This window comes from Phocoena sinus, chromosome 15, assembly GCF_008692025.1.
Source record: "Phocoena sinus isolate mPhoSin1 chromosome 15, mPhoSin1.pri, whole genome shotgun sequence".
Classification (NCBI taxonomy): domain Eukaryota; kingdom Metazoa; phylum Chordata; class Mammalia; order Artiodactyla; family Phocoenidae; genus Phocoena; species Phocoena sinus.
Window position 1 is genome coordinate 22411334 of NC_045777.1, and position 12866 is coordinate 22424199.

Sequence of the window (12866 nt, forward strand, 5' to 3'; positions counted from 1 at the left end):
AAACTTCACAGCCAAAGTATACATTAGAAAGAAACTAAAATAACTCTCCATTAAGAACTAATGGGCTGCTTAGAGGGGAAAACTGAAAGCAATTTTTTAAAAAAGTTGAACCTAAAAGGCATTATTAAAATTCTAGAGGTTGTTTGCTTAAGAGGAAACATTTTCCATTTCAATCAGTTTCGTTTTTTAAAATCTACCATCTAACAAAAGAGTTCCCTGTTCCCGAAAGTGTTATTCACAGTCGACATGAAATAATTTTCTTTAATTGTACTAATTACATTTTCCATCAGCAAGCTGTTGACATGTTAAAATGGGGGAGTGTTCACCAGAATCGTTATGTCAAAAGCAGTGACAGCAAAATTATCCCAGCCAAATACCTGGTTAGTAGCAGCTTGGGAATAAAGCAAGAAAAAGTTTAAGTTGTTTTATGTAGAATATCGCCAATTCATGTACTGTACTGTGTATAGGAGAATCCCGAAATGATCTGTACTGTAAGACCCACATTCTTGCACTTTCACCCATAACAGAAATTTAAATAGAGTCTGGTATCTCTAGGTCTCCTAAACTTAGGATGAAGGAAAAGACAACATAAAAAGGCCAATACATGAATAAATTATTAGATCATATCCTCCAGAGAAAATACAAAATTAATTCAAATTACTCAAGACAGGTAATTATTTACTGTTTACTTGAAACTCAGCACAGAACTCACAATGCATTCATAATTCACAAAAGAAGTGGAAGTTCTGACTTGGAACCCAAATCTTTCCTCTTAAAATTAAAACAGCAGCAGCTTGTATTTTAAGTCCTTTAGATCAAGGGTTGGTAACCTTACAAACAAGTGGTACAAAGAGGGTCCTACTCATAAGACTTCCCACACACATTCCAACTAAAGGTTCTTTCAGGTTAACAAGCTCCTCTTGAAAGAAAGAAAAGAATTAACTCTTGGTGGATGTCTGGTAGACACACATGCCTCTCAGTGAACTATGTCAATCAGCACAGATTAGCTCAGACTTAGGCACTGCTGAGGGTCAGTGGGGAGAGAGCAGAACAGGCAATTTTGAAGTACAGGGCACTTCTCAAGAGAAAGAGGATTTGCACAGGCCACCAGCATGGAAAGCACTCATGAGACAAGCAGTAAGGAGCATCAGGAAGGAATGGGAGGTGGATCGAGAGTAATACACTTGGCCTTCTTGTCTCTACCTCATGATGTGTCCGTACCCCATTTAAAGCAAGTATAACAATTTCTTTACGTGTCTATTCCACTGACAACCAGTTTCTCAGGAACAGGCTTTACATTTTTCTGTTTCTCATTCTCAATGCCTAACCCAAGACACCCCAAAGCTAACTGAATTGCCCTCTCTGAAAAAAGCTTCCCTTAGCAGATGAAGCCAACAACGCCTTTGGTTTTCACGCCCAAGAACTGTTAATATAGACAGGCACCTCCTTAATGGATGGCTCGGTGCCCACATGGTCCATGAGCTTGTAGGTGGCAGCCAAAAACAATGCCGTTGTTTCCAGTCCCTCTTCAAACTGAAGATACACACCTCCCAGTTCATCCAGGCGAGCAACAAGGTCCTGTCACAACAAAACAGAGGCAGAATGGAAGTCAAGTGATAACAGAGATGAGACGTACAAACCACTGTTACCCCAGTGCAGGCAGTTTTGAGAAATCTCACTCTAAGTCTGCAGACCACCTCAGTCACTTAGTGCTTTCTCAAAAAAGGTGCTTAAGCAGAGAGTAACGTATATCATATAGGCATTTGAAGAGAACAGTATCTTCTGCAGCTCTCGGAGCGCTCCTTCCCTGACCCCTTCGACTCAAGCCCAAGCCCAGGAGTCATGGCACTGAAGGCACCAACTGCCCTGGGCAGACGGCCAGTGGGCCCAGCCACAGTTCACCCTGGAAGCATCGTGACACAGATGGATTTGATGGCCATCCATTTGGAAACAACCTCCAGAGCAGAGCATTTCTCTTTCTTATTCAATGCTCTAAAGGATGAAGAGAGACATACTGCTCTCCTGGGCAACGTGACGAGGCAGCTAATGTGCCTGTGGGGCATCCAGCGATGACACTGTCAGAGTGCCCGTCATCCCCGGCTCTGCGGTCCATGGAAGCAGTCTCTGAGCAGCAGGAGGTCGTGGGCAGTGGAAAGGGTAGTGGAATAACAAAAACCACAGTGACCACTTGCTGAGCACCAATTCTGTACTAGGCACTTTAGAACTTCGCTTGTTCCTAACCACCACCACGTAAGGAAACTGAGGCTCAGACATTAATAATTTGCCTGAGATTACAAAGTAGTAAGAAGTAGAAAAAAATTTGAAGTTCAGGTTTGTTAGGCTCTAAAATCTGTAGACTATGAGACTGTACCTACAAAACACTGAAGTAGTTTGTTGCCTAACTGATGGTGTAACTATACGAGCCTAACAAATATTCCCTAGGAAATATTGCTCTGATACAAAGAACAAAAGTGTACCATGGATATGAAAAAAAGGTAACTGGCCACAACAAATCATTCATGTCTATCTGCAAGACTCTTCTAAAGGGTTTCAAAGACAGAAGCTGGGAAATTCACTTGCCAAAATAAATTTGTACCTCAATCTCCTCCACGATGCTTCTCAGGTCAGCCTGCTGGGACAGGTAGGATGCCGTCTGTAGAGCCTGGACTGTTCTGAAAGGTAGAGAATAGAACCCCAATGAATGGCAAGTCTCCATTTCCCCTTCCTGTATTGGTATACCTACACAAATATCCCGCTCTTGTTCTTTAGAACTATAAGACAGCCTCGGCCCCAAAGGAGCTTGTTTACAGTCTAGGGAAAGATGTAACAAAGATCATTACATTACAGGGAATTCCCTGGTGGTCCAGTGGTTAGGACTCTGCACTCTCATTGCCAGGGCCCCAGGTTCGATCCCTGGTCGGGCAGCTAACATTTTATAAGCCACGTGATGCAGCGCCCCCCCCCCCCCCCCCCCAAAAAAAGACCATTACATTACAAAGTTCACTACAGCTAGAGAGAAGGCAATCTGGGCAGCAGGATCCACATAAGTACTGAGGGCAGAGAGAAGAGAGGGTGCACCAGGTCACCCCCCTCTGAAAATCTGTTTGGTTCCTAATGGCATCACATATAGAACACCAGACTAAGACTTAATCAGATTTAGAAGAGATATACTTGGAGAAGAGGAGCCAATTCATCGAATGAAGGTATATTTGGCATCCCCATGTTGTAAGAGGAACTGTGCTGGGCAGAGGTTGGCTGCCTCTTTTCTACTTTTCCTACTCCAAAACCAAAGCAGCACTGTGGAATCTACATATGTAGGTTGTTGGGTAGAATTTGGAGCAACTTTTCTGAAACCAGATTAATGCAATATAAACAGGAAGCATTCGGTAAACACTCAGCTAACGCTTGTGCTGTCACCATCCTGTTCGGAGACCTGAAAGCTACCCGTCCTTTAGGCATTAAGTAAGATGAAAGAAATAGAAGATCTGGTTCTCAAACCAGCGTCTATTCTTTTTTTCTTTTCCTACTATTTACTCCTGATTATAAAAGTATATATTTGTCAAAACTTCAAATACATTACTAAAGGAGAAAGTTAAAATTCCTGTAATGCCTACCCCTAAAAGATAACTGTCCTGCAATTTATTTAGATTATACAGATCTTTCCGTGAGGACATATAAATATATTTCATCCTTATTAACAACGACATAGTATTGCACTGCTTAGATGAACTGTAACTGTTCAATGCTGTAACTGTTAACCCTTATTCATGGCTGTATGTGAATATACACCTTTTAATTTATTGAAGTGAATTCACATAAAGTTAGCCATTTGAAAGTGAACAATTCAGTGGCATTTAGTATATTTCACAACGCTGTGCAATCACCACCTCTATCTAGTCCTAAAGCATTTCCATCAGTCCAAAATAAAACCCCATACCCATTAAACAGCTTCATTCCATTTCCCATCCCCTGCCCTGTCCCCTCCCCGCCAGCCCCTGGCAACCTGTGTTCTGTCTCTATGGATTTACCTATTCTGGATATTTCATATAAATGGAATCATATAAATGTGACCCTTTGTGTCTAGCTTCTTTCACTTAGCGTAACATTTTCAAGGCTCGCCATTCTGTAACATGTATCAGTACCTCATTCTTTTTTATGGTTTATTCATATATTTTTATCCACTTATGAGTGGATTTTTATCCACTTATGAGTGGATAAACTTTTTAAGGCGGAATGTAGTAAGTATGTCCACATAAAATTTTTTATTACGTTCTATTCTCTTAATGTGGATAACTTGAAAAATAGAAATGGTGCTTCTTGGGGTGGAAAAGAGAAAGCTGAGGACCCCTGGTGGTTAAGTCAACTGCTGGTCAACCCCAGAAAGGTTCCCAAATTCCCAAGGGATGACCGGGCCTTTGTGTAAAACCACCATTTATCAAGTCAGTGTGTTGGGGAATGTAGAGCGAGAATCTGTCCGCTTTCATCACAATCATAACAATTTAGATTCCCTCCATGGAAAACGAATTCCATTAAGATGGTAAGCTGGAAAACAGAGGAGTCACAATTCACCGAGAGGGAAGCCCCAGAGTGTTCAATGACCCCTCTGGGATGCTTGTTGTTAGAACAGACTTGAGAAAATGAAACCTGAATTTCCAAACAAGATAAAAATCCCAGGGCTTCCCTGGTGGCGCAGTGGTTGAGAGTCCGCCTGCCGATGCAGGGGACTCAGGTTCATGCCCCGGTCTGGGAGGATCCCACGTGCCGCGGAGCGGCTGGGCCCGTGAGCCATGGCCGCTGAGCCTGCGCGTCCGGAGCCTGTGCTCCACAACGGGAGAGGCCACAGCGGTGAGAGGCCTGTGTACCGCAAAAAAAAAAAAAAAAAAAATCCCACATCTGCCCGTGATAAATGCTGAGCCCAGAAAAGGCTGCTAGGAGAGCCTAGAAAGAACTTTTCAATTAAGATATCATTTTTCTCTTCTTTGGAACGAATAAGCGTCATGCTGGTAACAACCTCAGAAGTTTTTAGAATGAAATTAATCCACTTAGCTTTTGAAGTTTTGTCATTGGCTTTAATTACTTATACTCCAGCAATTTCTCTCCCTCTGGAGCACTATATTCAAACGCTAAGAAAGCAGATCCTGTCTTGCTAATAAACAGCAGATGATTCAAAGAAATTGGGTTATGAGAGACCACAATAGCATCTTTTCAAATTGTTCATTCAAAGCTACTAATGTTTTTTACCATTCTAGACAAGTTTATGAACATTCGTTTCCTAGAATAAGTCCAGTTAAATGTAGAAGGCCCATTTAGAAGAGTCCTAATCTATATCAGATTTGCTTAAATAGGGTAAATTAGTAGTAATATTATATAAGGCATGCTGCCAGTTTGATCTTCACAATAACCCTATGAGACAGATATCATTCTCCCTGTTTTACATATGGAAACACTGAGGTTTAGGGAGGTTAAACACCCTGCTCATGGCCACAGAGGTATTAAGTAGAAGAGTCTGGACACAGTTCTCTCTCACCCCAAGCATGTGGTCTTTCTACCTGAAGCTTTTTGCAAGAGGATAGAATAGAAACACAAAAGTATAGTTTCAGCCTTTATTAACTCTTTCTTGGGCATCTACCATGTGCCAGGCTCTCTGAGCCCTATAAGTAAAGAAGCTTAAAATCTAATACAGAAAAAACTACAATACAACCAAGGAAGTAACCAGCTCCCTAAGAAAGGGACCTAAGAAGGAAATGCTCTAGAGAGCACAAACTCCATTTGTCCCATGCCCATTAAGACCAGGCACTGCACTAGGCTCATCACATGTATTATCTTACTTAATCTTGACATTTGTTCTATGATGTAAGGATTGTTGGTAATGTTTTACAGATGAGGCTCAGAGAGGTTACTAACTTGCCCAAAGTCACACAGCAAGGAAGAAACAAAGCTGGTGTTCAAACCCAAGTCTAACTGACTCCAAAATGGATGTACTTTCTTTGTACTTCTTTCTGTTCTGGGGTTTAGAGGAGGGAGATTTTCCTTTTTGCTCAGAGGGAAAGGGAAAGATTTTTCTGTAGAAGGTGGCATCAGAGTAAGGCACTGACAGTTATCTCATGACAGGAGATATGGTGGTGATTGCAGAGGCATTCCACAAGGGATTATGGGATGAGATCAAAGTAATGTAACCTGAAACAGGAGGACCACAAGGGCCAAGCACTGGGCAAAGGGTGCGGAAAATGTCATTCCTGAGAAACATACCAGCCCCAAAGTCACTGATTACTGACCATGTGAATATGAATAGGGCGTGAGAGTGACAGGGAGAACAACAACTGACCGTGAGCCCTGCCCTTAACAAAGCTTCAAGTTTAGAAACATTTTGGTTCTTAGCAAAAAAAAAAAAAAAAAACCCCTGGGAAACAACTGAACTATTCTGCAGTAGGGAACTGGTGTCACTAACATCTTGCTGAACAATGAATAGGAGTCCAGGTGCTCCAATCTGTCTCAGGGTTGCAATTAAATGGGAGACACATAGAAAACGAAAAATACATATACTGTGTTAAATGAGGAGTTTCAGTGTCAAAGGGGAAAAAAAAACTACGTATACTATTACTTTTAACTTTAGTAAACATCCTTGAGTCAGCTGCAACATTTAAACGTATAGTTCCTTCCTATAAGGTGCTTCTCCTTCGCCTGAGCCTTTTGCAGAGGAGCAGGGTCTGATCCCTAGAATACTCCCCCCTCTGAGGCCCTACTTCCCCCACCTCTCCAAGGGACCCCGTGAGCCCTCCTCCAGGGCGGAGCCTCCAATGCCAACATCTCACCATGGCATGGCCAAGCTGCAGTAAGAGATGCACATGGCTCTCTGGCCCCACTCTCCCTCTGTCACCCCTACCCTTGCTTCAGCCCCTAACCTCGCTTCAGCCCCTAACCTCAAAGGCAGTCGTGTCTCTGTGGCAGTGTGTTTATGCTCGGACTCAGTATTTGCCTCTGCTGGAGCAGCTTGAGGGAGACCGTGTCTTGGTGAGCTGCACGAGGACACGGACCTTACCTACCTTAGCACAATACGACATCTGCAGTGCCAGCAGAGCACCTGGCACATAGCAGGTGCCCAGACAATACCTGTGGAACCAGTGGATGAAGCCTCTCAGGATAGTAGCCTGAGAAGCGCTCAAGATGGTGACTTACGCAAGCACGGTCTCCTCCTTGCTGAGGCGAGAGGTAAGGGCACCGAGCACTTCTTGGGAAGCCAGAGGAAGGCCAAAGCCACTTAGGGCTGCAACTGCGTGGTAGATCTGGGCCATGGAGGAGTCTTCACTGACAGCTGCCAGAAGCAGATCTTTGGTCTCATTTGAAATAGAGATCTAAGAAAAGATGGGTAGACACAGAGTTTAGAACAGGTGCTGCCAGCCTGTGGTAGGCACGCTAAAGATGGCAGGCAGAGCAACTGCCAAGGTCACACCACCCGCCTGGGCTGTGATCACCCCTCTTCGACATCTCAGATGCCAGAATTAAATATCTGTAAAACCTCAGCATAACACTTTTGAAAAGATTCTGGCAAGCCACTTGTCTACTGATATGGCTCTTCTCCTGTGTTCAAAAAAATGGATTTCTAGAAATCTGGCATGGGGGCATTCTTCTTTTGCTTTAAACATTTTTAAATGTTAAAGGGAAGCTGAAAGAAAAAAAATAAGACTTCCCAGAAGGGAGGCAACTATAGGAAAAAGTTATTTAAAATTCATGAAAAGTGAAAACTTGGGAAAAATAAAAAGTCTATTTCTTTAAGAAAAAAAAATCACAAGAATGGAATTCCCACCCACACTTAATGGAGTCTCACTGCTAAAAAAAAAATATTCTGACATGACTTTCCCTTTTTAAAAGTACACTTTACAGTTTAAAGTAAATGTAAATGTAAGAAGCTGGACTCACCTCACACCCTGAGAGGGCCTGGCTGGACTGGGCAGCATAGAAAAGGGAATCCACGTTGCTTGGATCAAGGTTTGATTTAATGAAGGTGCATGCTTGCTGAACGGGGGGAAAGTCAATGATAAGTGGTGAAATACACAGTGATTAGGAAAACTGTATGTGTTTTTTGGATGACAAATATAATTCTCAGCAATCCATGATGGCTTAAAGTATGAGAGCTACACAAGATTTCATTTTTCAAGCAGATATTTTCCACAGAACACTGTATTATCCCAAAATGCTAACTTCATAGGAAGAGCAAACCTGAAGGCACTCTCGTCCTTCTGAACCTAGAAAGGAACCACTTCCACTGATCACCTGCTCTGGCCATAACCTGTGTGGGGTGTTTACAATGCTCTTCCTTTTAATGAACATAAGGACCCTGTGGTAGATACTATCATCCCCATTTAACAGAATAAGAAACTGATGCTTGGAGTTGGTAAGTAATGTAATGAAGGTGACAAAGCTAATAAATGGCAGTGTCTCCACTTCGATGTCTCCAAAGCTAAGTCAGGTTCAACACATCTAACATAAGCTAGAAACCTTCTATTTCTTCACCTGGACGTTCTGGCTCATGTACGGGCATCACCATGCACCTACTAGCTAAATCAGAAACCTAGGACTCATTCTCGACTTTTCCCTCACCCTCCAAGCCTATCGAGTCCTCAAACCCGATCCCCACTCTCTGGCTTCCCTTCTTGCCTTATGTCACGCCCCTGCCATTTCTCATGGAGACTGTTACACTCATCTCCTAACTGGTCTCAAGTCATGCAATCCATTCTACATATTGCTTCAAGAGTGATCTTTACAAGGTGCAAAAGTGTAATAGGGAAGAACCTTTTGTATCCTATTACAAGTTAATCACTAAAGGGATGCTGACTATAAGCTTAAATTATACATGATGACGCAACTCTGGGAATGACCTCCCAGGTTATGAGCATTAGGCTAAAATATCTTTGTTTAGCTCACAGGAAACATCCCGACCAGGCCCACCTGTGAATGACTGCAGGGAGGAAGAAATTAACACAACCCCTCTGGAGGCTGATGGGAATCAGGAAATGTTTGACTTTATTCCCATCCCTTTTACTATAAAAGGAGCCTGAATTCTAACTCAGGCAAGATGGATCTTTGGGGCATGAGCCCATCTTCTCGGTCTGCCGGCTTTCTAAACAAAGTCTTTATTCCTTGCCCCAATACCTCATCTCTCGATTATTGGCCTGTCATGCGGCCAGCAGCACAAGCTTTGTCTTGGTGACAAGTGTATCCACCTTACTCTGCTATTAAAACCCTTGGGTGGTTCCTTATCCTTCTCAGAACAAGACTCAAAGTTTCTGATCTGGCATAAAATGCCCTCGTGACTGGGACTTTCCTGGTGGCACAGTGGTTGAGAATCCGCCTGCCAATGCAGGGGACATGGGTTCGAGCCCTGGTTCGGGAAGATCCCACGTGACGCAGAGCAACTAAGCCCAGGCGCCACAACTACTGAGCCTGCACACCACAACTGCTAAAGCCCGCGTGCCTAGAGCCCATGCTCTGCAACAAGAGAAGCCACTGCAATGAGAAGCCCGTGCACCACAATGAAGAGCAGCCCCTGCTCGCCGCAACTAGAGAAAAGCCTGCATGCAGCAGCAAAGACCCAACACAGCCAAAAATAAATAAATAAATATATGTTTTTTTAAATGCCCTCATGACTGACCCTCACTCTCTGTGCCAGCTTCCTCACCACAGCCCCACCTCCAACTCCAAAATCTTACCCTCCACCCCACTGCAGCTTCCCAGATATAACATGCTCTCACCATTTATGTTCCTGACCCTGCTACCCCCCACCCAGTGCCAGGAGCACCTTTCCCTTGTTCTTCTTGCCTGCCAAACCAGGCCCCATCTTCATCTCTGCTCAGATGTCACCTTTTCCAGAGAACCTTCCCTGACATTCATCCAGGACAGGCCAGGTGCCTTCGCTCCCGAGCACTCCCCCAAAGCACTTACCACACTGTACTAACTACCTCCCCCCCCCCGCCAGGGACTAGTTACTTGAGAGCAGAGACTTTGAAAAATTCCCACCACAGTGCCTGGCACAGAGCAGGCACATAAGAAAACCCATGCTATTCCTACTATATTAAGAAATAACATTTAATAGCTAGTTATAGCACTAAATACTTTGGTTGAGGTAATATAAAATTCAGCTATTCAAAATTAAATGGTAATAAAAACAGTTAAAAGTGGATGCTTCCCAGGAGTAGGACAAGGTGGGCCACAGGATGGATGGCTGCTTTTCACTAATAGCTGTTCTGTATTATCTGGTATTTTACTGTATGCATGAGCTACTTCAACCAAAAAACTTTTGTTTTAAATTTTATGAATAACATTTAAATAAGAGTCTCAAACAAATAAGTTTCAATCAGAAGTCTGAAAGAATCCAAAAAGAAAAAGAAAAGAAACAAAATACTTCATACTGCACAAATTAGGGATCTGAAGAAAACAACCTATTCAAGGAATCCTTTCAGCAGAATGTGGGCAAGCTTAAGACGTGTGCTTTGTCGCCATCTGGTGCTTTAGCAATAGAACAACACCCAAGGCCCCAAACAATGATTATGGTCATTGTTAAACCAATTTTTGAGCACTTAAAATGTGTCAAGCACTGTTGACAAGTGCTGTATATGCATTTCTCATTTAATAAGGGGATCTATGCATTACGTCCTCCTATTACCTTAAGTTTACAGACAAGAAAACTGGGGCATTAGAGAGGAAACTGACTTGTCCAAGGTCACTCAGCTCTTAATGGAGAAGCTGGAATTCAGACCCAGGCAGCCTGGCTCCAGAGTTTTAGCTATACAACTTGTCTCTCTCTCTCTCAAGGGACTATTAAAAACCACCTGTTCCTGAATAAAACCAGCATCATGCCTACTCGTTTGCACAGACAGATCTAGGTAAACAGTACCAAGGGTCTGTGGCTTCAAAGCTCAAAATGTTGACAGCTTAGTTTTAATAGTGGCAAAAATGAGGGACCTCACAAAACATACTCTGGACCCTCAGGAAGCCCACCCAGATCTTTGGCTTCAGCTGGCCGCTTGCAGGGGATCTGTAACTCCAACTCCTGCTGCCCTAGTTCCACACTCACCCTCACAAGTGAAGGCTGAAAATGGCCTCCTAAACGTCCATCCCCTATCTGTTCCCCTCCAACTTTCTGTGCCCAGCTACCTAAATATCCTCCTGAGTGAAGGACATGAGTGCTTTTCTCAGTCCATTCTTCCCTACAACTCCCCAGCCTGAATCAGCAACCAAGAAGACAGTAAATCTCTCTCTCATCTGCCCTTTCCTCTCCAGTAGCAGCCCCCAACTCCCGTCTCCTCTCAGCCTAGGCTTTGTAGTCTTGCCAGACTCTGTCAGGCTACTGCGACACAGGCTGGCAACAGCCTCCATCCACACCACGTCTTGGTAGCTGGGCCGGCTTTTTCCACATGCTCTCTGACCACCCCTCTGCTCCAGCCAACTCACGGCCCCCTCAACACAACAAGCACTTCTAAGCCTCTAGGCTTAGCACGGGCTGTTCCCTCCATCAGGAAGCCCATCCATCTCGTCAGTTCAGCTTCTCCCTCTCGACTGGTAACTCCTAATGTATCAACAAAACTTAAGACTGATTTGAAAGTAAAACTTACCTTGATCCTTCTCTCCCCTCCAGCTGCTACCTTCTCTCTCTTCCCACCAATGACCTCCAAATTATGGAAGCCAAAGGACATTTTCCAGTGCTCATGCCCTTAACACTAGATAGAACCTTCCTTGTTCTAAAACATTCCCTTCCCTTCGCTTCCGGGATTCCCCTGCCCTCCCCTGGCTCTCTTCCTCCTTCTCAGCTGCTCCTCAAGTTTCATTCTCTTCTGCCTGACCATTTAACACTGGAGTTTTTCAACTCCTAGGCCCACTTCTCATCCATCTCCTCTCTTCCTAGGCGATCTCAATCATGCCCATGGCTTCATCCAGAACTGCTATGCAGATAATTCTTAGATTTGTACCCCCAGCCCAGACTTCTCTCAAAGGCCACTTACATGATTCAAAGGCATTTTAAGCTCAACATCTTTAAGACCGAATTTATGATCTTTCCTGCACAAACCTAATTCTCTTCCTGTATTCCTATCCTAAGGAATCCCAACCATCCATCCATGTGGCAAAAGTCAGGAGTCCAGGTGTTATCTTTTGTACCCCACCAGCATTCAGTCTTGTGCCATATTCCCCTGCGAACGTCTGTCCTCCACAAGGCAGGAGAGAAACCTTTCCAAAATGAAAACTAGATCCTGATACTTGCTGCTTAAAATCAACTTCTCTCTAGAGAAAAAGCAAAATCTTCCCTCTGACTACCAAGGCACGGAGGCTTAGCCCCAGCCTTCCTCTCTAGCTTTCTCGTATTCTCTGTTCTTACACAGCCTCCTCGCAGTCCCTCAAATGTAATCTGCTCCCTAACTGCACAGGTCCTTTGCACGTGCTACTTCCTCTGGCTAAAGTCTCTTCCCTCCCCATCTCCTGGTTAAATCCTACTTTCCTTTTAGAATTCAGACCCATCATACCTTCCTTCATTTAATAAACAGCTATTGAGTACTACCACCTGCCAGGTGCTCTCTAGATACTGGAAATACACAACAAATAAAATCAACAAAGTTCCTGCCCTCAAGGAGTTGTAATTTAGGGGTATATAGAGTGAGATTTAAGTTCAGAGATTTCTTTAGAAGTGCCTTCCCTGACCAGGTCAAAGTCCCCTATTTCACACCTATAACACCATACATCTCACCTTCATAAAACTTACCATTGTTATAAATATTCATGTATATATTTATTACACAACTAATGCTTGTCTCCACTATTAGAGCATACATTCCAAAAGGCAGACGCTCTCTTTGTTGTTCAATACTGAATCCCCGGTG

The 12866-nt window shown here is 43.6% G+C and overlaps 1 protein-coding gene across 12 annotated transcripts in view; it reads right to left on the reverse strand.

Annotated features, from left to right (window-relative positions):
- Positions 1-12866, reverse strand: part of RPN2 (ribophorin II) — a 55494-nt gene that overhangs the window by 31904 nt on the left and 10724 nt on the right. For 7 of the 12 annotated variants that reach the window (XR_004345956.1, XR_004345955.1, XM_032606762.1 and 4 more), the window contains exons 3-6: positions 7918-8013; positions 7177-7352; positions 2597-2672; positions 1444-1578 (exon numbers count right to left, since the gene is read on the reverse strand). Coding sequence is in view for 10 of the 12 variants with exons in the window: in XM_032606754.1 (XP_032462645.1) it covers positions 1444-1578; positions 2597-2672; positions 7177-7352; positions 7918-8013 (483 nt within the window). In the remaining 2 variants the exon portion in view is untranslated. Of the gene's footprint in view, positions 1-1443; positions 1579-2596; positions 2673-7176; positions 7353-7917; positions 8014-11609; positions 11757-12866 lie in introns of those variants that run through there. The other 5 variants (XM_032606757.1, XM_032606758.1, XM_032606759.1 and 2 more) reach the window with 4 other exon arrangements.